Source organism: Myxine glutinosa, chromosome 6, assembly GCF_964187855.1.
Source record: "Myxine glutinosa chromosome 6, kmMyxGlut1.1, whole genome shotgun sequence".
Classification (NCBI taxonomy): domain Eukaryota; kingdom Metazoa; phylum Chordata; class Myxini; order Myxiniformes; family Myxinidae; genus Myxine; species Myxine glutinosa.
The window spans coordinates 10,436,883-10,464,218 of record NC_136266.1 but is presented as its reverse complement, the minus strand read 5'-3'; the positions used below and the strand labels follow the sequence as shown (position 1 = coordinate 10,464,218).

Genomic DNA, 27,336 nt, shown 5'->3' with positions numbered 1-27,336 from the left:
AATGTCTGGTTCTAAAATCAATCGATAGATTTCCCTCATTTTCTGAATATCTTTCCTGTGCTCGATTTAGGGCGATCGAGAAGCAGAGCTGGGCCTCCCCTTCTCTCCGCTGTGTGACCGCAAGGCTACCATGGTGGCCCAATCACAAATAGGTGAGCGTATATGACCCAGCTACTACAGCACACCTTGTATACATGTATGTACATTAGGCACAGTGATGTGATTTCACAATACACTGTGGTAATTGGGATTCTCAAGGTAGTAAATTACCAACTTACACCCAGGCATTGAAAACTCCATCACATCAATCATAGGGGGCCCTACTGGTATTGGACTGTAAACTGGCATGTGCCATCCATTTTCAGTCATGACGATGTTTTCCGTATTTTGGGCCTTTGCTGGAGAAGTGTTTCTCCTCGGAAATGACGTGTTGTTTACATTGTGACACAGAGCAACGACCAATCTCTCCAGGTTTCATGGACTTCATTGTGGTGCCAACGTTCTCACTCTTGACGGACATGTGTGAGAAAATCGTGACGCCCCTGAAAGACAAGGCGTCTCGGACTGGCACGGAGTGTTTGCGGCGCAGCAGCAGGTTTGCTCGTCCGTTGTATTGTGTACACCTGAAAGGTGGATGCCAAATGAGGAAGTGTAAACTTTCTCTACGTTAGAGTTTCTCAAGCTTCTTTCTTCTGCTCCATCGCGTCTCCTCGGTGTGACAATTGCATTGAGGATACAACTGGAGTCCGGCAGGTGTGCGGAGTGGGAGGAAATTGTCCTCACAGAGTGTAACGTTCTTTATCTCTTTTGAATTTTATTCAAATCTTTTTCTTTTGAATCTTTCGAATTTGAATGTTGTAATTGAGAGATGTTTTGTCTCTGGAACACACTCTCCAACAAAGGAGATCTTCCTGATGTGACGTCACATCTCATTGGTCATTGCGATGTAAGATGGACAGGTGATGTTTTCAGCTAAAGGTGCATTCGGGTGTAGATTCCTTCACTCGCCATGGATTTTATCCACTTCCTGTGTTTACTTATAAAACTGCTCTTCTCTATAAATTTCAAAGGCCTCTGTAAATCGGCTCAGCCAATTCACCTTTAAGCTTCTTTATTCTCATTTCATCATTTCCTCCTTTCAACAATATTTATTTTCATCCTGTTTTCCTCGGTTTTCTTTTCTGCCCCCTTTTTCATAATATCATGTTGACTGATTTTTCACTGACCAATCCCCCTGTCTTGTATTACAATATAATATGTTGAATTGCATCTGACCTTTCCACACCTTTTCCATATCCCACCTTTGTTTGTTCACCATCCGAGCAGTCTTGGCTCTCCAGAGGCCCTTAGAAAGAACGGCGCTCCGGACGGGACCTTCGTGCCCACCTGTTCGATCCTGGCAGTTGACCAACGACTTTTCCGCATGCTCTGGTGGGACAGTATCCAGTATAACCGTGAGCGCTGGCGGGAACAAGATACTAAAGGTACCTGTAGTCTTTGTCTGTTTCTCTTTTTCTTTCCGCAGTTTTACCTTTTTTTCTCTTTTGCTTTCTCAGAAGTTGGCATCGAGTCGGGTTTTTAATTTTATCGTTTATTAAGATGAAGAGAACACCAAGCAACCTTCTCCGTTTGCACATGATAATCTGGCCACTCACCTGCTAACCAGGTTTGCCATGTTCTTGAGCATTTCTGGTTCACTCAACATGGAAAGTCCAAGCGTTGATAATCTCACCACGGCACCGGTAGGCTTCACTTCCCTTGAACGGGTTCCTCTCGTTTTATAAATATTATTTTTCCGCTCAGAAAAATAAATTCATATCACTGTGTGCAAGGCTGGCAAGTTGGCCTAAACGTATGCTCACTCCCATCTGAGCTCTCTTGACTGGGTTGGAATCGGCGGCACTGCGTGCTCCTTCTAATGATGCAACCGGTAGTCACAGGCTCCATATGAAATGCCCATGACTGTGTGAGAGATTGAAACTGCCATTTTGTATCTTTGTATCGTGACGTCAAGTCGGCAGGAATTCGATAATGTTTTGCAAAAGCCGAAACCAAGGCTAAGCCAACCTAACCAATGTGAAAACCTAAACCAAGGCTAAGCCAACCTAACCAATGTGAAAACCTAAACCAAGGCTAAGCCAACTAAACCAATGTGAAAACCTAAACCAAGGCTAAGCCAACCTAACCAATGTAAAACCTAAACCAAGGCTAAGCCAACTAAACCAATGTAAAAGCCGAAACCAAGGCTAAGCCAAATAAACCAATGTAAAAGCCTAAACCAAGGCTAAGCCAACCTAACCAATGTGAAAACCTAAACCAAGGCTAAGCCAACCGAACAAATGTGAAAACCTAAACCAAGGCTAAGCCAACCTAACCAATGTAAAAGCCTAAACCAAGGCTAAGCCAACCTAACCAATGTAAAACCTAAACCAAGGCTAAGCCAACTAAACCAATGTAAAAGCCGAAACCAAGGCTAAGCCAACTAAACCAATGTAAAAGCCTAAACCAAGGCTAAGCCAACCTAACCAATGTGAAAACCTAAACCAAGGCTAAGCCAACCTAACCAATGTGAAGACCTAAACCAAGGCTAAGCCAACCTAACCAATGTGAAAACCTAAACCAAGGCTAAGCCAACCTAACCAATGTAAAAGCCGAAGCCAAGGCTAAGCCAACCTAACCAATGTGAAAACCTAAACCAAGGCTAAGCCAACCTAACCAATGTAAAAGCCGAAGCCAAGGCTAAGCCAACCTAACCAATGTGAAAACCTAAACCAAGGCTAAGCCAAATCAATCAATGTAAAAGCCTAAACCAAGGCTAAGCCAACCTAACCAATGTAAAACCTAAACCAAGGCTACGCCAACTAAACCAATGTAAAAGCTGAAACCAAGGCTAAGCCAACTAAACCAATGTAAAAGCCTAAACCAAGGCTAAGCCAACCTAACCAATGTGAAAACCTAAACCAAGGCTAAGCCAACCTAACCAATGTGAAAACCTAAACCAAGGCTAAGCCAACCTAACCAATGTGAAAACCTAAACCAAGGCTAAGCCAACCTAACCAATGTAAAAGCCTAAGCCAAGGCTAAGCCAAATAAACCAATGTAAAAGCCTAAACCAAGGCTAAGCCAACCTAACCAATATGAAAACCTAAACCAAGGCTAAGCCAACTAAACCAATGTAAAAGCCTAAGCCAAGGCTAAGCCAAATAAACCAATGTAAAAGCCTAAACCAAGGCTTAGCCAACCTAACCAATGTGAAAACCTAAACCAAGGCTAAGCCAAATAAACCAATGTAAAAGCCTAAACCAAGGCTAAGCCAACCTAACCAATGCAAAAACCTAAACCAGGGCTAAGCCAACTAAACCAATGTAAAAGCCTAAGCCAAGGCTAAGCCAACCTAACCAATGTAAAAGCCTAAGCCAAGGCTAAGCCAACCTAACCAATGTAAAAGCCTAAGCCAAGGCTAAGCCAACCTAACCAATGTAAAAGCCTAAACCAAGGCTAAGCCAACCTAACCAATGTAAAAGCCTAAACCAAGGCTAAGCCAACCTAACCAATGTAAAAGCCTAACCCAAGGCTAAGCCAACCTAACCAATGTAAAAGCCTAAACCAAGGCTAAGCCAACCTAACCAATGTAAAAACCTAAACCAAGGCTAAGCCAACTAAACCAATGTAAAAGCCTAAGCCAAGGCTAAGCCAACCTAACCAATGTAAAAGCCTAAGCCAAGGCTAAGCCAACCTAACCAATGTAAAAGCCTAAACCAAGGCTAAGCCAACTAAACCAATGTAAAAGCCTAAGCCAAGGCTAAGCCAACCTAACCAATGTAAAAGCATAAGCCAAGGCTAAGCCAACCTAACCAATGTAAAAGCCTAAGCCAAGGCTAAGCCAACCTAACCAATGTAAAAGCCTAAACCAAGGCTAAGCCAACCTAACCAATGCAAAAACCTAAACCAAGGCTAAGCCAACTAAACCAATGTAAAAGCCTAAGCCAAGGCTAAGCCAACCTAACCAATGTAAAAGCCTAAGCCAAGGCTAAGCCAATCTAACCAATGTAAAACCCTAAACCAAGGCTAAGCCAACCTAACCAATGTAAAAGCCTAAACCAAGGCTAAGCCAACCTAACCAATGTAAAAGCCTAAACCAAGGCTAAGCCAACCTAACCAATGCAAAAACCTAAACCAAGGCTAAGCCAACCTAACCAATGTGAAAACCTAAACCAAGGCTAAGCCAACCTAACCAATGTGAAAACCTAAACCAAGGCTAAGCCAACTAAACCAATGTAAAAACCTTAACCAAGGCTAAGCCAACTAAACCAATGTAAAAGCCTAAACCAAGGCTAAGCCAACCTAACCAATGTGAAAACCTAAACCAAGGCTAAGCCAACTAAACCAATGTAAAAACCTAAACCAAGGCTAAGCCAACCTAACCAATGTGAAAACCTAAACCAAGGCTAAGCCAACCTAACCAATGTGAAAACCTAAACCAAGGCTAAGCCAACCAAACCAATGTAAAAGCCTAAACCAAGGCTAAGCCAGCTAAGCCAACTAAACCAATGTAAAAGCCTAAACCAAGGCTAAGCCAACCTAACCAATGTAAAAGCCTAAGCCAAGGCTAAGCCAAATAAACCAATGTAAAAGCCTAAACCAAGGCTAAGCCAACCTAACCAATGTGAAAACCTAAACCAAGGCTAAGCCAACCTAACAAATGTGAAAACCTAAGCCAAGGCTAAGCCAAATAAACCAATGTAAAAGGCTAAACCAAGGCTAAGCCAACCTAACCAATGTGAAAACCTAAACCAAGGCTAAGCCAACCTAACCAATGTGAAAACCTAAACCAAGGCTAAGCCAACCTAACCAATGTGAAAACCTAAACCAAGGCTAAGCCAACCTAACCAATATGAAAACGTAAACCAAGGCTAAGCCAACTAAACCAATGTAAAAGCCTAAACCAAGGCTAAGCCAACCTAACCAATGTGAAAACCTAAACCAAGGCTAAGCCAACCTAACCAATGTAAAAGCCTAAACCAAGGCTAAACCAACTAAACCAATGTAAAAGCCTAAACCAAGGCTAAGCCAACCTAACCAATGTAAAAGCCTAAGCCAAGGCTAAGCCAAATAAACCAATGTAAAAGCATAAACCAAGGCTAAGCCAACCTAACCAATGTGAAAACCTAAACCAAGGCTAAGCCAACCTAACAAATGTGAAAACCTAAACCAAGGCTAAGCCAACTAAACCAATGTAAAAGCCTAAACCAAGGCTAAGCCAACCTAACCAATGTGAAAACCTAAACCAAGGCTAAGCCAACCTAACCAATGTGAAAACCTAAACCAAGGCTAAGCCAACCTAACCAATGTGAAAACCTAAACCAAGGCTAAGCCAACTAAACCAATGTAAAAGCCTAAACCAAGGCTAAGCCAACCTAACCAATGTAAAAGCCTAAGCCAAGGCTAAGCCAAATAAACCAATGTAAAAGCCTAAACCAAGGCTAAGCCAACCTAACCAATGTGAAAACCTAAACCAAGGCTAAGCCAACCTAACAAATGTGAAAACCTAAGGCAAGGCTAAGCCAAATAAACCAATGTAAAAGCCTAAACCAAGGCTAAGCCAACCTAACCAATGTGAAAACCTAAACCAAGGCTAAGCCAACCTAACCAATGTGAAAACCTAAACCAAGGCTAAGCCAAGCTAACCAATGTGAAAACCTAAACCAAGGCTAAGCCAACCTAACCAATATGAAAACCTAAACCAAGGCTAAGCCAACTAAACCAATGTAAAAGCCTAAACCAAGGCTAAGCCAACTAAACCAATGTAAAAGCCTAAACCAAGGCTAAGCCAACCTAACCAATGTGAAAACCTAAATCAAGGCTAAGCCAACTAAACTATGTAAAAGCCTAAACCAAGGCTAAGCCAACCTAACCAATGTGAAAACCTAAACCAAGGCTAAGCCAACCTAACCAATGTAAAAAACTAAACCAAGGCTAAGCCAACCTAACCAATATGAAAACCTAAATCAAGGCTAAGCCAACTAAACCAATGTAAAAGCCTAAACCAAGGCTAAGCCAACCTAACCAATGTAAAAGCCTAAACCAAGGCTAAGCCAACTAAACCAATGTAAAAGCCTAAGCCAAGGCTAAGCCAACCTAACCAATGCAAAAGCCTAAGCCAAGGCTAAGCCAACTAAACCAATGTAAAAGCCTAAGCCAACCTAACCAATGCAAAAACCTAAACCAAGGCTAAGCCAACTAAACCAATGTAAAACCCTAAGCCAAAGCTAAGCCAATCTAACCAATGTAAAACCCTAAGCCAAAGCTGAGCCAATCTAACCAATGTAAAACCCTAAGCCAAGGCTAAGCCAACCTAACCAATGTAAAACCCTAAGCCAAAGCTAAGCCAATCTAACCAATGTAAAACCCTAAGCCAAGGCTAAGCCAACCTAACCAATGTGAAAACCTAAACCAAGGCTAAGCCAACCTAACCAATGTGAAAACCTAAACCAAGGCTAAGCCAACTAAACCAATGTAAAAGCCTAAGCCAATCTAACCAATGTAAAACCCTAAGCCAAGGCTAAGCCAACCTAACCAATGTGAAAACCTAAACCAAGGCTAAGCCAACTAAACCAATGTAAAAGCCTAAACCAAGGCTAAGCCAACCTAACCAATGTGAAAACCTAAACCAAGGCTAAGCCAACTAAACCAATGTAAAAGCCTAAGCCAAGGCTAAGCCAACCTAACCAATGCAAAAGCCTAAGCCAAGGAAGGCTAAGCCAACTAAACCAATGTAAAAGCCTAAGCCAAGGCTAAGCCAACCTAACCAATACAAAAACCTAAACCAAGGCTAAGCCAACTAAACCAATGTAAAAGCCTAAGCCAAGGCTAAGCCAAATAAACCAATGTAAAAGCCTAAACCAAGGCTAAGCCAACCTAACCAATGTGAAAACCTAAACCAAGGCTAAGCCAACCTAACAAATGTGAAAACCTAAGCCAAGGCTAAGCCAAATAAACCAATGTAAAAGCCTAAACCAAGGCTAAGCCAACCTAACCAATGTGAAAACCTAAGCCAATCTAACCAATGTAAAACCCTAAGCCAAGGCTAAGCCAACCTAACCAATGTGAAAACCTAAACCAAGGCTAAGCCAACTAAACCAATGTAAAAGCCTAAACCAAGGCTAAGCCAACCTAACCAATGTGAAAACCTAAACCAAGGCTACGCCAACTAAACCAATGTAAAAGCCTAAGCCAAGGCTAAGCCAACCTAACCAATGCAAAAGCCTAAGCCGAGGCTAAGCCAACTCAACCAATGTAAAAGCCTAAGCCAAGGCTAAGCCAACCTAACCAATGCAAAAACCTAAACCAAGGCTAAGCCAACTAAACCAATGTAAAAGCCTAAACCAAGGCTAAGCCAACCTAACCAATGTGAAAGCCGAAGCCAAGGCTAAGCCAACCTAACCAATATGAAAACCTAAACCAAGGCTAAGCCAACTAAACCAATGTAAAAGCCTAAGCCAAGGCTAAGCCAAATAAACCAATGTAAAAGCCTAAACCAAGGCTAAGCCAACCTAACCAATGTGAAAACCTAAACCAAGGCTAAGCCAACCTAACAAATGTGAAAACCTAAGCCAAGGCTAAGCCAAATAAACCAATGTAAAAGCCTAAACCAAGGCTAAGCCAACCTAACCAATGTGAAAACCTAAACCAAGGCTAAGCCAACCTAACCAATGTGAAAACCTAAACGAAGGCTAAGCCAAGCTAACCAATGTGAAAACCTAAACCAAGGCTAAGCCAACCTAACCAATATGAAAACCTAAACCAAGGCTAAGCCAACTAAACCAATGTAAAAGCCTAAACCAAGGCTAAGCCAACTAAACCAATGTAAAAGCCTAAACCAAGGCTAAGCCAACCTAACCAATGTGAAAACCTAAACCAAGGCTAAGCCAACTAAACCAATGTGAAAGCCTAAATCAAGGCTAAGCCAACTAAACTATGTAAAAGCCTAAACCAAGGCTAAGCCAACCTAACCAATGTGAAAACCTAAACCAAGGCTAAGCCAACCTAACCAATGTAAAAACCTAAACCAAGGCTAAGCCAACCTAACCAATATGAAAACCTAAATCAAGGCTAAGCCAACTAAACCAATGTAAAAGCCTAAACCAAGGCTAAGCCAACCTAACCAATGTAAAAGCCTAAACCAAGGCTAAGCCAACTAAACCAATGTAAAAGCCTAAGCCAAGGCTAAGCCAACTAAACCAATGTAAAAGCCTAAGCCAACCTAACCAATGCAAAAACCTAAACCAAGGCTAAGCCAACTAAACCAATGTAAAAGCCTAAACCAAGGCTAAGCCAACCTAACCAATGTGAAAGCCTAAGCCAAGGCTAAGCCAACCTAACCAATATGAAAACCTAAACCAAGGCTAAGCCAACTAAACCAATGTAAAAGCCTAAACCAAGGCTAAGCCAACCTAACCAATGTAAAACCCTAAGCCAAAGCTAAGCCAATCTAACCAATGTAAAACCCTAAGCCAAGGCTAAGCCAACCTAACCAATGTAAAACCCTAAGCCAAAGCTAAGCCAATCTAACCAATGTAAAACCCAAAGCCAAGGCTAAGCCAACCTAACCAATGTGAAAACCTAAACCAAGGCTAAGCCAACCTAACCAATGTGAAAACCTAAACCAAGGCTAAGCCAACTAAACCAATGTAAAAGCCTAAGCCAATCTAACCAATGTAAAACCCTAAGCCAAAGCTAAGCCAACCTAACCAATGTGAAAACCTAAACCAAGGCTAAGCCAACTAAACCAATGTAAAAGCCTAAACCAAGGCTAAGCCAACCTAACCAATGTGAAAACCTAAACCAAGGCTAAGCCAACTAAACCAATGTAAAAGCCTAAGCCAAGGCTAAGCCAACCTAACCAATGCAAAAGCCTAAGCCAAGGCTAAGCCAACTAAACCAATGTAAAAGCCTAAGCCAAGGCTAAGCCAACCTAACCAATGCAAAAACCTAAACCAAGGCTAAGCCAACTAAACCAATGTAAAAGCCTAAACCAAGGCTAAGCCAACCTAACCAATGTGAAAGCCTAAGCCAAGGCTAAGCCAACCTAACCAATATGAAAACCTAAACCAAGGCTAAGCCAACTAAACCAATGTAAAAGCCTAAGCCAAGGCTAAGCCAACTAAACCAATTTAAAAGCCTAAGCCAACCTAACCAATGTAAAAACCTAAACGAAGGCGAAGCGAACCTAACAAATATGACAACCTAAACCAAGGTTAAGCCAACCGAACCAATGCAAAAGCCTAAACCATGGCTATGCCAACTTAACCAATGTAAAAGCCTAAACCTAGGCCTAAACCATCGATAACCTTGATCTTTTCTACCCTCGTTAAAACACCCCAAACCAACCTTTTTGAAATTCCATTTTCTTTCCTGAAAGTCCTCGTCGTGTCCATCTTGTTTATCCTGAATACCCCACCCCAGCCTTCTCCCTTGCACAGATCTCCTGATGTCCCTGTTCTCTACTGTTGTTGTACTTCCCTCTCTCCTTCTTGTCTCCCGCTCCCTTTATTATTTGTTATATGTGTTAGCTCTTATACGAGCCTCGAATTAGTATCCAAATAAATAATTCGAGTCTGCATGGCATTTTGTCGGAATTATATCACAAAGTGTTTCATTCGGAAAATCAGGACAACTGTGTTGTCCATAAACAGCATGGCAAGCCAGCGATTAACTGTCCAAATTAAATTAGAGGATGACGTGAAATGGACGTGTTCTGCCAACTTGAAGGATGAGTCTGACTGAACAGACAGCCGAAGGTTCCACAAGTGGGAGAAGAGAGGAATAAAGAAGTAGCGGGGAGTAGTGTGCCTGAATTTTGGAAATTTCACAAGGAGGAGGTTTCTGGGAGAATTGAGCTGCAGGTAAAGACCACACTCACCTTTGCGCGGAGCTTAGTCTGTGTTACATTCCCAACCCAACTATAAACTGTCAGATTGGTGTTTCGCAGGCAGGTTTTTGCATTCAGGTGTGCCATCCTCGGATGGAAGTTAAGCTGGGTGTCGAATCTGATGTTAAAGATCCCATGGTGTCTTTCGTGAAGAGTAGCGGAGTTATTGACGGCTACCTGAAAGAATTCCTAATTCCTGCCACATTCAGTCAAAGGCCAGGCCAGGTGGAATTCTTGAAATAAATGATCCAAAAACTTTCTCCAGCTAACGCTACAAGAAGGTGGAAATAATTGGGGCCATCAAAGAAGTAGTAGTGGAGTACAAAAAAATGCCATTTGTTGTTGAGATGCGCAGATTTACCAGGGGAGGACTTTGCATGACAGTCCTGGCACATCATAAGCTACCTTTGGACGGCAGATTTTATACATGCTCTGCCCAGGAGAGGTTGTTGTTGTTGTTGATGATGAGTTCTAGAGCTTTGAGAGACTGAACTTATTCCAGCGGTTGATGTAAATTGGTAGTTGTGTTCGTTTGCTGATCCTTCCGAAGAGACAGTGTGAGAATGTGAGATTTGGCTCGATTTAAAGGTGTTGTAAGTGTTGGATCAGTATCTGATTCTTTCCAGGTAAGCAAAAAGGGAAGCCGATGTTAAATTTTACGGTATAAAGAGAAGTGTTATGTGGAGGTAAAGATTGTTCGGAGCTTCCGTGTGTGAAGCCTTCGCAGAATTTGTTTCTCAATTACGCACTGTTTGAACGTTAGTTGCACCCTGACCACACGTACGTCTGTCTATGAATTACGTACTATTGGACGCACCTTTTAAACCTTTCAACCCTTTAGACTCCTGAGACCCCTTAGAGCGCACAACTACCTCTGAGTTTGGCTTACATAGGCCTGGCTTTGGCCCAGCTTCAAATTAACATGCAACTCTCGCCCGTGTCTTGATTTGAACAGTTATAAGCTTGGCACATCTGCATCATGAACGCCAGAATAACTTGTGATGATTCTGATGAAACACTGATGTTCACTGACGTCTGTCAATGAGCAATGAGTTGTGCGCTCGCTCGTGACGTCACGCGAATCGGTGGAAGTAGCTCATTTGCATAACAAAAGTGAAAATAGTCCGATTTAAAAACACGATTATCTGGCTTATTATTCTCCCCAAAAATTATATTTTTGTTCTAATGGGTCATGGATATCATCCTCCAAAACACACCTCTTCAAAAAAATTAATGATTGTGTCCCTTCAAGACCCTAAGAAGACACACAAGACCCTCAAGACCTCCCCCCTTCACTTCCCCCCAATACCCTCACGACCCCTAATAACCTTTAGGCATTAACCCCTAAGACCTTGTACACCCTATAGACCCCATTATAATTCTTAGACCCATCAGCCTCTATAAACCCTATTAGACACCCCTTTAGAACTCTCAAGACCCCATATGTCTTTATGGGGACCCCAAGAACCCTCAAGACCCCTATAGACTGCCAAGACCCTTTAAACCCCTTTTACCTTTAAGACTCTTTTGACACTTTAGACACCTTCACCCTTTAGACCTTTTATACCCTTTAGACCCCTACAACCTTTAGACCCCACAGACCCTCGAGTATAGAACTTTAGACCCCACAGACCCTCTAGTCGAGGTGCTGATGCCATAAAAGTCCCATGACTCCCTTTAGACCCCTTACACCCTTCAGACATGTTAGACAGTATGAACCCTTGACCATTTAGAGCTTTAGACAACTTAGACCTTTTTACATCCTTTTTAGAGACTTTAAATCCCTTAAGACACCTTTAGACCCCTTAGACCGTTTAGACCCTAACTACTATTGGAACGTACCCTTTAGAGTTTAGACCTCTAGACCATCTAAAACCTAAGAGGCTCACGCCACACAAACATCTATACTGTAGTCCTCTCGCAAAACACAGACTGTACTTTTTATGCCTCCGCCGACGAAGTCACCGGAGGCATTATGCTTTCAGGTTGTCTGTCCGGCTGTCCATCCGTCCGTCCATCCGTGATAGGTTTTTGTTACCGGGATAACTTGAGAACGGCTGAAGCGATCTTAGTGAAACTTGGTGCAGGTATGTTTAATGAGGTAAAGATGAAGTGATTAGATTTTGGGGTCATGAGGACAAAGGTCAAAGTCTGTAATAGGTCTGTAACTTGAGAACTGCTGAAGTGATCTAATTCAAACTTGGTAGAGTTATATATAATTATGTAAATATTAACTGATTAGATTTTGGGGTCAAGAGGTCAAAGTCTGTAATAGGTCTATAACTTGAGAATGGCTAAAGGGATCCAATTCAAATTTGGTAAAGATATGTATAATGATGTAAACATGCATTTTCTGTTCTGTTTGTCTTTCTGTGTGATTAATTTTCGCTCTTTCACGAGCCTCGATCTTGTATACAAAAAAAAAAAAAAAAAAAAAAAAATTTGATTACATTTTCGGGTCAAGATGTCAAAAGATCAGAGGTCATGTCAGGTAAAAATGTGATAACTTGAGAACAGCTGAATGGATTTAAATCAAACTTGGTACAAGTATTATAGTGATTTAATGTAGGCAGAGGCATATCGGTCGACGTCGTGACGTCGAAGAGTGTTGTTCTAGTTTCAGCAAGTGATGCACGAGCTCCACCCACCCAGAGAGTAATGCGCAATTAATGCAAGTAATTTCAGCAAGTAATGCACAAACGATCCTCACCCCCGAATATGGTGGTAAAGTTGAGTGGTTTGGGGCAGAATCCAAACTGATGCTCAGAGATGAGGACATTTGAGAAAAGGAAAGACTTGCTGTCAACTGTGATAACTAAATTAATGACATGGCTCATCGTTGGAAGTAAGCGAACCAGCCTGCAGTTGAGAAGATTTGTTTTTGCATGCTTCTTGTATATTGGAGTGATGTTGGCCGTTTTCCAAACAGATGGGAGACAACTGAAGATGGAGGACAGGTTTAATACAGCAGACTGAGGATAAGCGACAGAATAAGTACAGGATTTGAGAACACAGGTGCCGATGCCATCCGGGCTCACCGTCAAGGCCGGACGGGACTTTCTCGACATTCGGAGGTGAAAAAACTTTGTGTGCAGGAGGCAGTGGATATGAAAGGGTTGGACGAGGACGGAAAGAGATCGGTTGGGTGCACACGCTTTGGAGGCAGCGCTAAGCTAAATCAAACATCCTCATGTCTAGCAGAGTTAGCTGTAATGCTATTTGCAGTGAGGGAGGGATTAGAGGAGAGGGGAGAGGAGGAGGGAGGTGAAGCAGAAACGGGAGACAAACTTTACTGCACCACCAGGACGTGAAAGAAGAAGTCAGGTTAGAGAGCGGCCTTAACGTCAGACAGCTGATGATTTTAGCTCACCTGAGGATAGACACATACACTTGTCGTGATTCTTGTGCAATGACTTAAGGTTGCCCTTGGTCAGGCTATTCTTCTATTATGAGATAATAAGCTCCTTGGTGGTTACTGCCTCGCCACAGTATTCGGTGTACCATTTGTCGCAAAATTAATCTAATTATGCAATCACAATCCTCTTTCTGCGACACAGAAACCCACGTATTTTTGAGCATAATTGTAAGAGCTGGGTAACAATACCTCGTGCGTCCTACTGACTTGCAATTGCCTAATCATGTCTATGTTATTTTTTATTCATCCGAACACCACTCTCCTCACAATGGAGCACTACTTCCACCGAGTGGTAACGGTCCTCGGCACAATACAGGTTGTAGTGTAAATGAGTTAGGAGAAGCACCGGACCTCTTGCACCTGTTGATTGTGTTACATGACCTCACCCAGAAAAATTCAAAAGCTCGATTTGAAACGGCAATTCACCAAGAGAGGAAGTTTCTTCTTGTTTCCGTGCCTTGCAGATAAGGAGGCATCAGATGAGCACATGGAAAAGGAAAATCAACAGCAGGTGGATGGGAAGCTAGAAACTGCTGAAACGGTGCAAGATAAAAATGGTGTTGACTGCAATCATGCATGTCTAACAACCAAAGTGGCAAAAAAGGAGGACATTCCAAAGGCAATTTCACTGGTGGATTCTCAACATCGTGGAGGAGTTCGGAATGCAAGCGACATATCTGAGAGAGGTAAGAGGACCACCCAGAGTGGAAATGCAGTGTAAAGTGTAACAAAACAAAAGTGTTGAGCAATCTCACTCATTGAGGGAAATCTCACTCAATGAGGGCAATCAGGGTTGGGCAATCTCACTCATTGAGGGAAATCTCACTCATTGAGGGCAATCATGGTTTGGTAATCTCACTCATTGAGGGAAATCTCACTCATTGAGGGCAATCAGGGTTTGGCAATCTCACTCATTGAGGGGAATCTCACTCATTGAGGGCAAGCAGGGTTTGGCTATCGCAGTCTAATTTAGATATATAACTTAGATTCTAATTAGAGAATATCTAACAGAATATCTTCTTACAGATAAATAATATTGTTGCAGTTTTGAGTTTTTGCAATAAAGGTTAATTTCCCCCCTCATAGTTTAGTCACACTACAACACGTAACCTCGTGATAGTTCAGTTATGTCTTAGTAAAAGTAAGCATAGTCCTTTTCCTGTGTTAGTTTTGCGGTGAGTAGAATAATGAGAGTTAGGTCCTTCCATTGCTTATGCCGCCTCAATACTTTGGTTTTTGGCGCAAAATGACACGAGGCCGGCCTAACAAGTCGATCAAGGCCGAAGGAAGGCGGAGGAGAAGCCGACGGTAAGCGTGAGCCGCCAATCAGGGCTCGGAGGGAGTGGCTTAGCACTGCGACAAAAGGCGTGGTTAGAACATTTGATGCGGACTAAGGGCGTGGCAATAAAACCCTTCGCGCAAAGCCCCCACCCCAGTTATGGGAGAGGTGCGTTGAAACAAGTGACCAAGTTATGGGAGAGTCGCTTGTGAGTGTTGAACAAGTTCTGAGGAGAGGTGCGCTGAAAGAAGCCAAACGAGTTTCGAAGGGAGAGGCGCTTGAACAAGTTAAATTGCTCGGTTGAGCTTGAGGCACATCCTCTATTGAGTTACGCGAGGGAAAGCGCGCCGTTGATTAATAGCGTTGTGAGGAACCACCGAGCCGTGCGAGAGACGCGTATATTCTCCCGCCTGCCTGCTCTGCCTTTGTTCGAGAGACGCGCTGCAAGGATCCCTCCCGCCGCCTGCTTGCCTTCATCGAGGGACGTGCTGTGACTGGGGAGGGCCACGCTGGGTGAAGCTGTTCCTGAACAACGGAGCCGGCGCGTTCAGCGCATGAACATTCCTCTTCTTCATTTCCCCCTGTGAGTGTGATCGGGCCCGTGTCTGGGGAATAAGCTAAGACTGCTTAAGTTCTGCCCTGTGTCCCTTTTCCTTCTACCAATCACTGTAAATAATAATTATTAAACCTGTGTTCTTCCTTTTATTCGACTGTCTCGTCCCTTCCATCTATTGACTAAGCGTGGTACGAATTATCGCTCTAATCGGGTTCCAATATAAGATAACTGCACGGACCACGTGGTACGCCATCCGCTCAGATGTACTCAAATTACACGTGGTTCGTGCGAGGCTTGATCCCCGCTTCCGTGGCGGCGTAGGTACTTAGGTACGTGCGAGAATTATCCCGGAACCCTACCCTGCGTCTGCCCGGGCGGGGCGACTCAAGTCTCACGGTTGCGATGACCCAAAGAGGACAAGGGGCTTAATCTCCCCTTGGTAAGGGCAGGAGGGTCGCGCGGAAACTGTAACAATATCTAACAGAAATATCTAATTTACATAAGTATTCAACTACAACAACATAAGTACAAGTCAACATCTCCTCTCGTGTGTGTGTGTGTGTGTGTGTGTGTGTGTGTGTTTGTGTGTGTGTTTTTGTGTGACCCACTCCACCCCCCCCCCACCCCCACCCCACCCCGTGCGCGTGTGTGTGTGTGTGTGTGTGTGTGTGTGTGTGTGTGTGTGTGTGTGTGTGTGTGTGTGTGACTGTGAGAGCAACCACACACAGCTCTGAACTGGTCAATAAATTACAACAACTAGTCAGACGTATGCTAGCACAGGGGGCTACAGCTGGTAGATTAAAACAAGTTTTCTTTAATATCACAAAAAGGCACCAAATCGATTTAGTAAAATACAATACGAATATTAAAAATATTATTCATGAGATCTTTATGTAATTACAGTACAATATAATAATTCAATATACTACAAATCAATGTTGCTAGGAATCAGTGGTTGCTAGGATACGGCAGCATGCAATAAACCGTTATAGGTGACAGTTTGAACCTTCGAAGTACAGTTTGATCGAGAGGTAGGTGGTGTGGTCGTGCTGGTTGGTAGATATGGTTTATTTAAGGTAAAATGTGCATGATTTAATGATATTATCATAACTAGGGCATGCCCGTACTATATATATATCTAAAATTATATCCCCCCCCTCTATTTACATGAAATGGTTTGGTCCAAAGCGAACGGCTTGCGAGTACGGTGACAATCCCCCCCCTCTATTTACATGAAATGGTTTGGTCCAAAGCGAACGGCTTGCGAGTACGGTGTTTTTTATCGGACCCGTGGAATTATAGATAGTAGTTTTAATTAGTTTTAAAACATAGTTTAACGGCAACATAGTTTTCCAACGTGAAATAAATGAATACGCTCTCAAATGTGCCGTCCGAGGCAGAGTCTGTTCGCCACGTTCGGCACACGTGATAGCTCGCTGCTCTCTGATTGGTTGAATCGTTTTTTGGACATAGCTCGGTAACTACTTGTCCGATTAATATGAAACCTTGAAAAGGCACATCCTCGGGTCCCCAGCAATATACCTGGCAAGTTTAAAGTATATCGGACCCGTGGTTGTCGAGAAACAGCGGTCACAGACATACAAACATACAAACATACAAACATACAAACATACACACAGAGATTACTGGAATTATAGATAGATATCATATTATCAAGTGAGCCTGGTGTTGGCTTAGTGGTTAGGGTGCCGGCTTGGGATCCGAGGATCCTGGGTTTGAATCCCGGTCGATCGCTGAATTAACGCCAGGGGGGTTGACTCAGCCTGTCATCCTTCCGAGGTCGGCAAATTGAGTACCAGCTTGCTGGGATGAATGATCCCGGTGTGTACCCCGGTTTAGAATAGGTGCACCGTATCCCTGCGCATCGTAAGAGGTGACTAAGGGTTGGCATCAGGAAGGGCATCCGGCCATAAAAACATTGCCTCAAACAGGGAACCATGATTGTCATGGGGCCCGCAAGGCTAACCCCCGATCACAGCGGGGCAAAAATGGCCTTAAAAACGATCATTCATTCATTCATCATATTATCAAGTGTGTAAGGAAAGTTATAAATATATGATAATACATTAAATCCTATTGCGAGTAAAGTTGGAATAAGTGATGTTGCATTGATGGGTTGACGGACTGCCTGGACGCAACTGAGGTTGTGGATCTACTGATTTACCATCAATTGATGTGGTTCCATGATCGAGCTTGTGGATCCGCCATTTGGAGAGGTCCTGGGCTGTAAGGATCGAAACCTCAAGGAAGAACGGTGCCCAGATGATGATCCATGCAGTCAGAGAACTAGTCAATTGCTTACGGGTTAAGGTTCTTGCTTTAGGTGGAGAAACTATGTTTGAGGTTTACAATTTAAATAAAGTTGAATATGGGATGTTGTGAAATTAACATCATTTATAGCAATCCTTTAAATTATTTATATTTAAGTTTTGGAACAACCGATACTGTACAATTAATTAATTGTGTGTGTGTGTGTGTGTGTGTGTGTGTGTGTGTGTGTGTGTGTGTGTGTGTGTGTGTGTGTGTGTGTGTGTGTGTGTCTGTGAATAAAAGAGAGAGATAGAATTGTGAGGAACAGAAATGAACAAACGAGATGTGTGCGTGTGTGTGTGTGTGTGTGTGTGTGTGTGTGTGTGTGTGTGGCCCACTCCCCCGTGTGTGTGTGTGTGACCCACTCCCCCATGTGTGTCTGTGACCCACTACCCCCTGTGTGTCTGTGCCCCACTCCCCCATATGTGTGTATGTGACCCACTCCCCTGTGGGTGATCCACTCCCCGGTGCAGTGTGCGTGATGTGGGAGGGATGGGGGCGGGGAGGGAGGGGATTTGAGCTCTTGAAGTCACATTTTACATGAGATGTAATTACACATTTCAAACTGTATTTCCCAAGTGCACACACATGCATTCACATTTTATCAGAAGTAAATATATTGGGTAGATTACATCATTTGTGGATCTGATAAATTGCCAGTAACCATTTTGTAAAACGGAATGTGCCGCAACTAAATGAAGACGTCCAAATGTCACACACGTCCTTGCCATATGGTTGACCACACTAGTATTTCTATATATTATTCTTATCTCATATTCCTATATTTCTATATTATTCCTATCTCATCTATATATATCAAACACAGTTTGTGTGTGTGTGTGTGTGTGTGTGTGTGTGTGTGTGTGTGTGTGTGTAATGTTACCGATAGACTCCGAAACGGAGAGGCTCATGTGCTTGATATTTGGCATAGACATGGCCATTGAGCCTGGGACAAACATGGCCGAGACAATATTTGACGAGATCCATATTTTTTATTCATATTTACCTCAGCGCATTTCAGCGAAGTACCCGCTAATCTCAGCCAGTGCGAGCAGCTCGCTGATTCGCTCAGAGCGATCACGTGATGTTCCATCCCGTCACACGTTTGCACATAATTCAGGGCGAAAAGCCATTGCGTTTTTTCACCTTTATGCGATCGTGTTTTGTGTCGATTTTGTGCGATATGAATTAAATTTAAATTCATATTTAGTGTTTACGAATTCGAATACGAAGGATTTCCCCTTTCCCCTTTCGATTTCGAATACGAATCGAATGCGAGCTTGAGTCGAGAGGGCGAATGTACGGGTTGGGAATGTGCGGGTCTCCCTTCCCTTCCCCTGCCCGGCAACGCCGGTACAGGAGGGCGTGGGTCACAGGATCGGAGAGTCTCCAAAATCCGCTTCGTGCTCTTTCGAAGATGCAGGACGATGTCGCGATTGTTGTGCTGCTCTCCGACCATGAGAACTGCAACGTCATTGTTGACTGGCCCTCCCCTTCCCTCTCCCCCGTCCATCCTCCCCCCTCCCCCCTCCCACCCCCCTCATCCTCCCATCCCTCACCCTCCCCCCTCCACCCTCCCCCCTCCCCCCTCCACCCTCCCCCCTCCCCCTCCCCTTTCCCCCTCCCCCTCCCCCTCCCTCCCCCTCCCTCCCACCCCCTCACCCTCCCATCCCTCACCCTCCCCCTCCCCCTCCCCACTCCCCCCTCGCCATCCCCCCTCCCCCCTCGCCCTCCCCCTCCCCCTCCTCCTCCCCCTCCCCTTCCCCCCTCCCCCTCCCATCCCTCACCCTCCCATCCCTCACCCTCCCCCCTCCCCACTCCCCCCTCCCACCCCTCCCCCTCCCATCCCTCACCCTCCCCTCACCATCCCCCCTCTTTTCCCCTCTCCCCCTCCCCCCCTCTTCTCCACCTCTCCCCCTCCCCCTCCCCCTCTTCTCCCCTCCCCCTCTTCTCCCCTCCCCCCTTCTCCCCTCCCCCCCCGTTCCCCTCCCCTACCTTCCCCCTCCCCTCCCCTCCCCCGCCCGGCAATGCCGGGTACTTCTGCTAGTATTCCTATATTTCTGTATTATTCCTATCTCATATTCCTATATTGCTATATTATTCCTATCTCATATTCCTATATTTATATATTATTCCTATTTCATATTCCTATATTTCTATATTATTCCTATCTCATAATCCTATATTTCTATATTATTCCTATCTCATATTGCTATATTTATATATTATTCCTTTCTCATATTCCTATATTTCTATATTCTATCTCATATTCCTCTATTTCTATATTATTCCTATCTCATATTCCTATATTTCTATATTACTAGTGAGGTACCGTGTTATGCACGGGTGGGAGGCCAGAAGCAAACAGACAATGCAGAAACGTCGAATGCTAAAGCATGAAACCAATAAATTCCACATTCCTGTAGCACCTTCGGTTGCACGTTAGACATGGACAGCAAGTTCGTAAAGGACTTCCATGAAAAACGTACCCGTTCGCAAACAAATGGGTGCGTTTGTTCCATACCCAGTCAATGGCGAATCTGCAAATAGCGATCCGCAAATTTCACGTTTAGAAAGTGGAAACCGTCATGGCATTTCGTCATTCACTAGAACTCGATATCTCTTTTTTCATTCCAAACAGCATATCTCCAATCACAAATTAAATAGCATTAATATAAAAAATAAACTTTTAACAACATTCGTGACATAAACAAATATTTAAATCCTGATGTGAAGTTCCATACGGTTGGGTGAATACAATTACGAATTCAAAATCGTAATTGTATTCACTCACTTCCAATCATCAATTGATACTTTAACAAAATACTCTTATAAATGAGGGTTGTATTGGGATATTATCAAACCAGCTCATTGCCGTAATCTGTCCACTTCCGCATTCACAAAAGGTTTCTAATTCATCAGGATTTTCCTCAATTCCGCTGATATGAAACTAGGGCGGAGGCGTATGGCGACCCCTTCCTCACTGTGGGGGCTGTGGCCGAGATGCGCTCGGAGCCGGTGGCACCGACCAAGCAATCCCACACTGGGATCGCCGTGTCTCTGGAATCTGCCTCTGCGCTGCCGCCTGCAGGAGACAAGGAAAGCTCGAATGCCGCGGCTGCCACTTCTTCTTCTTCAGAGAATTCCAAAATGTTACTTCTGCGGCAATAAAAGACATCCTCGAGCTTCCTGTCCCACTAGAGATTGCGTGTGTCATAATTGCGGAAGAAAAGGTCACTTCGCCAAGGTACGCTGAGCGGCGAAAACACAGTGATCGACCCTCGTGGGGACGAACACATCGCACTTGGCACACTCTGAAGACCCGGGGATATCACGCAGTTTGCAAAGCGCCGTGCTGCCTGTGCTCGTGGAAGGAATCCCAGCTGAGGAGGCTCACCAGCTGAGGTGCTGGTGGACACAGGAAGTAGTTCAAGCTTCATCAGCCAAGTGTTGGTACAGCGATATGGATGGGCCGTGGGACAAGTTACACGCCGCATCTATTTGGCTTCTTCGGGACTGTGGGTCCACACCAAGGGGTTGTGTTCACTTAGCCTGGTGGTTAATGATGTGACGTATACTGATGTCAAACTCTCGGTCATGGCTGATTTATGTGCGGACATGCTGCTCTGGCACAACTTCCTGCGCCGACATGGGCGCCTAGAAATGCACTTTCGGGAAGGAGAACATACTGTTGCGGATATGGGATTTGCATCCATCCATATCCGCTTGTAAATATTCCCCTATTTCCTCAATACTTCCCAACTATCCCCAATCCCCCATTCCCTAGTCCCATTTTCTGTAAACAACACTCTGTAGACCCGACCTCCCCCTATTTCCCCCCATTAAATGTCGCATCCAGGTCCACCGCATCTCACGTAGACAACTATAGGACATCTTGCTAGTTATTCTTAGTCTATGTCAGTTAAGGATTCGTTTCCATTAATTCTGACCCTTCGTTGCACCAGAATGTGATTGTATGGCACCGTTAGGAAGTTTAGGACCTCCCAATACCTCCCCGCAGCTCTTCCTCACGGTTCAGAAACAACAACAACAACAACAACAACAGCGACGGCGGCGGCGTGCACAGGGAGTGCGCGTCCTCACTCCGGCTTGGTTGGTAGGGGGTGTTGGGAGGGCACGAGGCCTTCCCCACGAGCCGCCATCAAACATGTGCTCGACGGGGTTACCAAATAGGGGCTCCCTGTCAGCTCCTCGTCAAGGGCGGAGCCCGGTAACCCCCGCACCCAATGGAAGCGGCGGACCGGTCCCATCTGGGGCGGAGCCAACCAGCCGAGGGCGTGTCACTCCCCGTTGAGCATGCGCAGCCGAGGGAGGTGACGTCAGATGCGCGCTGAGCTTGAAGCAAGAAAGACGCCACCTCCGAGCGCTGTGAGGCCTCCCTGCATCTCTTGGACCGTGCTTGATCCTGTCCCCGAGCCAAGGTGCACCTTGTGCTATCGACTACCTGTCCCTTCCTGCCATCAATCCCTGTGTAAGTCAGCCTTGTCCCGTTTGTGTGTGGTCTGTCTGGGTTAAGATAAGATTGTATTTAAGTGCCTATCTCTTCTGTGTCTTTTACCTCACTCTACCTTGTAATCTACCCCTTTTCTCCCCCACTCTAATTATACCCTCCTCCGGAGGTCTTGAGAACTGTACCCCTTGCGTCGTTTCATCTATCCCAGTCGTTGTGTCCTTTCCATCATTGATTTAGCGTAGCGCGATTTGGTCAACGTTTGGGTGGAATCGGGGTCTAGTCGGGGAATAACTGTTAGGTCGCGGTAATACACCACCGCTCGGTCGAAATAACATCTAACCGCGATCCGTAACAATTGGTGTCGAGGAGTGAGATTCGAGGCCCGAACCAAATTTTTAAAAAAAACATCTAGGAAAAAATTTGGTCAAAATTATAAAGACACCGAAATTTGATTTTGTTTTACAAAAAACCCGAATTTTGAAAGTCGCGCTATGGCAGATCAAGACGGCTGGGTTCCGGTAGAGGAGAGTGAGGCAGGGTCGATCCAGGACCAAATTGAGGGACATGAGGAGAGCGAAGCAGTGAGGGCGGCAGGTTCGCAAGATGGCACTCTCGTGCACGAGGTTGCGGGCGCGCAAAATGGCGCCTCGCACATGGCTACGGCGGCCGCACCCGCTGCACAAGTGGGAGGGATGGCCCAAATGCAGGCCCTCATGGAGCAATTTATGGTACAAATGCAGGCGTCCCTCAACCTGCAGAAGGACGAGATGAGGGCTAATAGTCAGCAATTGGGGAATCGGATGGATGCTCAGAGTGAGCAAATGAGGGCTGATAGTGAGCGATTGGGGGGCAGAATGGGGGGCAAAATGGGGGAAATGGGGGAACGGCTAGAAGCTAAATTAGAGGGGTTAGACAATGGGATAGAAGGGGTGAAACATGGGTTAACGGGGGTAGAAAACAGAATGGCCGCTCAAGAGAATCAAATGGAAGGGATGAAAAAGGGGTTAGAGGGGTTAGAAAACAGTATGGAAGGCAAATTGAGGGACATGAGGGACCAAGCGGAAAGGGAAGTTAAAAAAATGGGGCAGCAGATAGAGGGGGTCAGAATGGGGGTAGAAACTAAATTGGATGCTCACAGGGAGGAAATGGAGCAGATGAGGGTGGCATCTGGGCAGGAGATGCAAGTGATGGGAGAGGAGATCAGAAGAGGTGTGAGTGAGGAGGTCGGAGGAGTGCGTGAGGAGGTGAGGCACTGTAAGGAGCGCATGGAGAAGGAGGTGAGAAAGGGGACTGTAAAATTGCAAGGTGGTATAGAGGGGTTGACGCTGGGAGTAGAACAACTGACAGTGGGACAAAAGGAGTTGGGGGACCAGGTAAAGAAGAACACAGCGGTAATAGAGGGTTTAAAATCGACACAGAAGGATATGAAAAAGGACGTAGGGGTAATTAAAAAAGAGTGTCAGACGGTACATGAGGACCTGACGAGGAAAATGAACAAGGTGGTAGAGGTGATGGAGGTTAAAGAGCGGAAGGTGCGGGAGCACATAGAAAAAAATAAGGTGGAGTTAGAGGAAGAACTTAAGGGGGCGCACGAGGAGATGAAGGAGGTGAAGCAGAAATTAGAAGAAGTGGGAGAAGGGGTGAGCGAAATTAAGAAGCGACGGAGAGAGGATAAGAAAGAGATAAAGGAGGAAGTAAAAGAATTGGTCCAAAGTCTGTGTTCGGATCGTGATGATGTGCTCATTAACCGGATGAGGGATTCGCAGGTGATGGAGGAGAAGCGAAGAGAAAGAGGACCCGGTGTAAGTGGTGACCAATATGGTCGTGCGTATGATGCGCCAGGTGATTTAATAAGCTTGGGGGTCGAGATGGACCCGGATGTTCGTGAGAGGCCAAGAGTGAGGTGTATGGCTGGTCCGGAGGGTATGGAACGATGGTGCGAGCGAGAGGGTCCGGTGATGGGAGAGGTGCGAGGTGTGAGTGAGCAAGGTTGTGGTGGTATGGAATGGGTAGCGGGTTGCGGAAGTGTGACCCATGCATCGACACCAACAGGGGTAGTTTTTAGAGGGACAGGGGAGGCACGGGAGCCCCTTGGGGGTAATGTACTGTGGGGGCCCGGCCGGTTCGGCCCCGCGCTGACCCCGCAAGGGGCGACGCACGGGGTCCGGCAGGCGGGCAACGACTCACATACGAGGTGGTCCCACAAGGTCCCACTCGCGCCGTATGACGGTGGGTAAGGGTGGCATCCCTGCCACCCTTCCCATGATTGGGGGCAAATGCGCTATAGATTAGGGGGTTTATGGCAGTGAAAACTAGCCCGGGTGGGTTAGGATATTGTGTGTAGGGATCTAGCGAAGATGACATTAGGTAACGTTAAGGTTAGTTAGTGACTGATACCTGTAGTGGGGACGTAGTAGCTTAGTGTTTGATAATGACGTGGGAGCGCTGAGTGTAAGGGAAGACGGAGGAGCGTGAGTTTTAGAAGGGAGTAGACAGAGTAGATGATGCAGTGTGAATGGAAGTGCTGGTGAGCAGCTTCAAATGAGGCATCGGTGAGGCAATGCTCCGAGGTGTGTGTGAGTGTACAAGTGATGAATGAGAGAGCATTGCGGATGAGTGTCATGGTGAGTAGTGAGTGTTGTGGATCAGCGCGAATGCGCTTGGGGGAGAGAAGGGTGCAGGCGGCACCAAGTATGAGAGCACAGGTGTGCAAGTACAGGTGTGTGGAATACATGGAGTATTGGAATGAGTGGTGTGGAGAGAGTTGGAGTAAGTGGTACGGAGTGGTGTGCATGGTGCGAAGGTGTGGATGGAGGAAGAGTGGACCCCTTTTCACGAGTACCCGGGGAGGGTAGGTTAAAGAATAGTTAGAAGGTATAGGTAAATTGTGGTTGGATATTGGCATTTGTGGTGCGGTTGCAGAATGGTATTGTGGATGGGTGCATTGGTGTGGTGAAATTGGCTGGTCGTGTGGCCTGTTAGTATGAGTGTGAATGGTTGGGCACTCCGCCACTGTTAGATGTCGGCCAGGTGAGGCCGCAGGTGGGCTCTGGGAGCCGTTAGTGTCAGTGGGTGCCTGAGGATCCCGGGTGTGGATCGGGCAGCCCGTGCCAGAGAGGGCACTGAGGGGGTGAGAGTGCGAGAGGGCCTTCCCCAGTTAGTTAGGTTAGGGTGAGGAGCAGGTGAGCTCGGTAGGCAACAACAGTGGGGGAGGTGTGCAGGTGGGCGGACCAGCTGGGAGCGTCACACGACCCAGCCACCGAAATTGTGCGGGGGCACCGAGTGACGAATCGGGGGAGTGAGACCCCAACTTGAGAAGCACCACAGTTTGGTCAATGGGAATTGGTTTTTAGAACCCATAGTGTAAGTTGGCCAATGGATTGGCAGGGAAAGACCCCGGGTAATGTAAAGTTGTTAAAGTCATTTAGGAAATAGTTAGGATTGATGAACCTGTCGCACCATACGCAGCCACTTACCTGAGGTGATGATGATGACTCCACATCTGTGTTCCTTTGTTCTGTGTTGCAGGAAGGGAGAATTGCTGTGTGGATTTGTGAGACGCATCACGACGTGGATAAGACATTGGGGTGATTCCATCTCTCCCTCCTTAGGAGGGACTGATGATAAATTGGTGATGGCAGATTTTGATGTTGAGTTGGAGATGGCAAATTTTGATGAGAGTTGGAAATGGCAAATTTGATTGGTTAGGAGGGAGAGAAGACGATGGTTTGGGAGGTTTGGTTTCTGGGAGGTTTGGTTTATGGGAGGAACGGGGAAGACAGTAGGGACGTTTGTTGATGTGTAAAGTAGATGTTTATGGGTAGTGTTGTGTTTTGTGGATACAGTAAGGGGTAAGGGAGGGGCAATGTAGGTTACCTGGTGGGGGGGGGGGGGCGTACGGTAGGAACGTACCTGTCTCACCTGGTTCCCATGTGCCCCCAGTGTGCATTACCTTGTATTGCGTGCACTTTTGCGCCCTTACCACCTTACTCACTTGACTTCTTTTGTCTCCCACCTCCGAGGATCTGGCTTTGGGGCAGAGAGAGAGGAGAGAGAGGTGCTGGCTCTGCAGTTGTGGGCCTGTACTTCCGCTGCTTGCTGCCTGGATCGATACACCATATGGACCGCAATTTTGGTGGCCGCCCACAATGGACCGCAGTTCTTTTGCGGGCAAGCACCACCCGTTGATGGACCTCTGGGTCAACGTGGCACCTATGCCATACAGGTGAACCACTTTTAGTTGGCCCCCCTGACGGCCACAATTTAGAAATGGACGCGGTTGGCGCCTTTCTTTATTTCTAAAGAAGCCAGAAGGCCAAGTGCACTCCAAGAAGGCAAGACCAGCGGCAGAACATCGGCCGGCTGCGACACCACCGGTGACTATGAACACTTTATTGGTGCACCGGATGGTGCTGACTGTGCGTAATGGGGTGGTGCTTTTGGTGCTTGGACGGGGTGCTCTGCACATTATTAAAGGCCGTAGGGCCACAGGGCACTCGTGGGTTGGTGTATCGATGCTGGCATGCGTGCGCTCTCTATGCATAACATCTGCATGTGTTCCTCAAAGAACAGGTCCTGGATCGTAGTGTAAATATCAGTCTTGTATAAATGATGCTCCCTACCGGCTGTATGTTTAGTTTGAGGATGCTTTCCACGATTCGGTTATCCTGTGGGTGTGTTTCTGTTAGGAGAAGGGTGCAACGTCGCAGGGGGACATATTTACTCAATTGTGAACATCTGTAAAACTGTCGCACTCAGGGTTGAGTTAATAGTAGAGGGAACTACATCTGAGTGCCACACTAAAGTAGGTAAAAATTTATCGGGTCGGTACGCCCCGAGGTAGAGAAGGGTGCAATGTTGCGGATATGGGATTTGCATCCATCCATATCCGCTTGTAAATATTCCCCTATTTCCTCAATACTTCCCAACTATCCCCAATCCCCCATTCCCTAGTCCCATTTTCTGTAAACAACACTCTGTAGACCCGACCTCCCCCTATTTCCCCCCATTAAATGTCGCATCCAGGTCCACCGCATCTCACGTAGACAACTATAGGACATCTTGCTAGTTATTCTTAGTCTATGTCAGTTAAGGATTCGTTTCCATTAATTCTGACCCTTCGTTGCACCAGAATGTGATTGTATGGCACCGTTAGGAAGTTTAGGACCTCCCAATACCTCCCCGCAGCTCTTCCTCACGGTTCAGAAACAACAACAACAACAACAGCGACGGCGGCGGCGTGCACAGGGAGTGCGCGTCCTCACTCTGGCTTGGTTGGTAGGGGGTGTTGGGAGGGCACGAGGCCTTCCCCACGAGCCGCCATCAAACATGTGCTCGACGGGGTTACCAA

The 27,336-nt window shown here is 45.8% G+C and overlaps 1 protein-coding gene across 1 annotated transcript in view; it reads left to right on the top strand.

Moving 5' to 3' along the window:
• LOC137429577 (dual specificity calcium/calmodulin-dependent 3',5'-cyclic nucleotide phosphodiesterase 1A-like) overlaps positions 1 to 27,336 on the top strand; it is a 234,385-nt gene that overhangs the window by 197,970 nt on the left and 9,079 nt on the right. The window contains exons 11-14 of the mRNA XM_068119595.2: positions 71 to 152; positions 472 to 595; positions 1,327 to 1,484; positions 13,811 to 14,032. Of these exons, the coding sequence (XP_067975696.2) occupies positions 71 to 152; positions 472 to 595; positions 1,327 to 1,484; positions 13,811 to 14,032 (586 nt within the window). The remainder of the gene's footprint in view (positions 1 to 70; positions 153 to 471; positions 596 to 1,326; positions 1,485 to 13,810; positions 14,033 to 27,336) is intronic.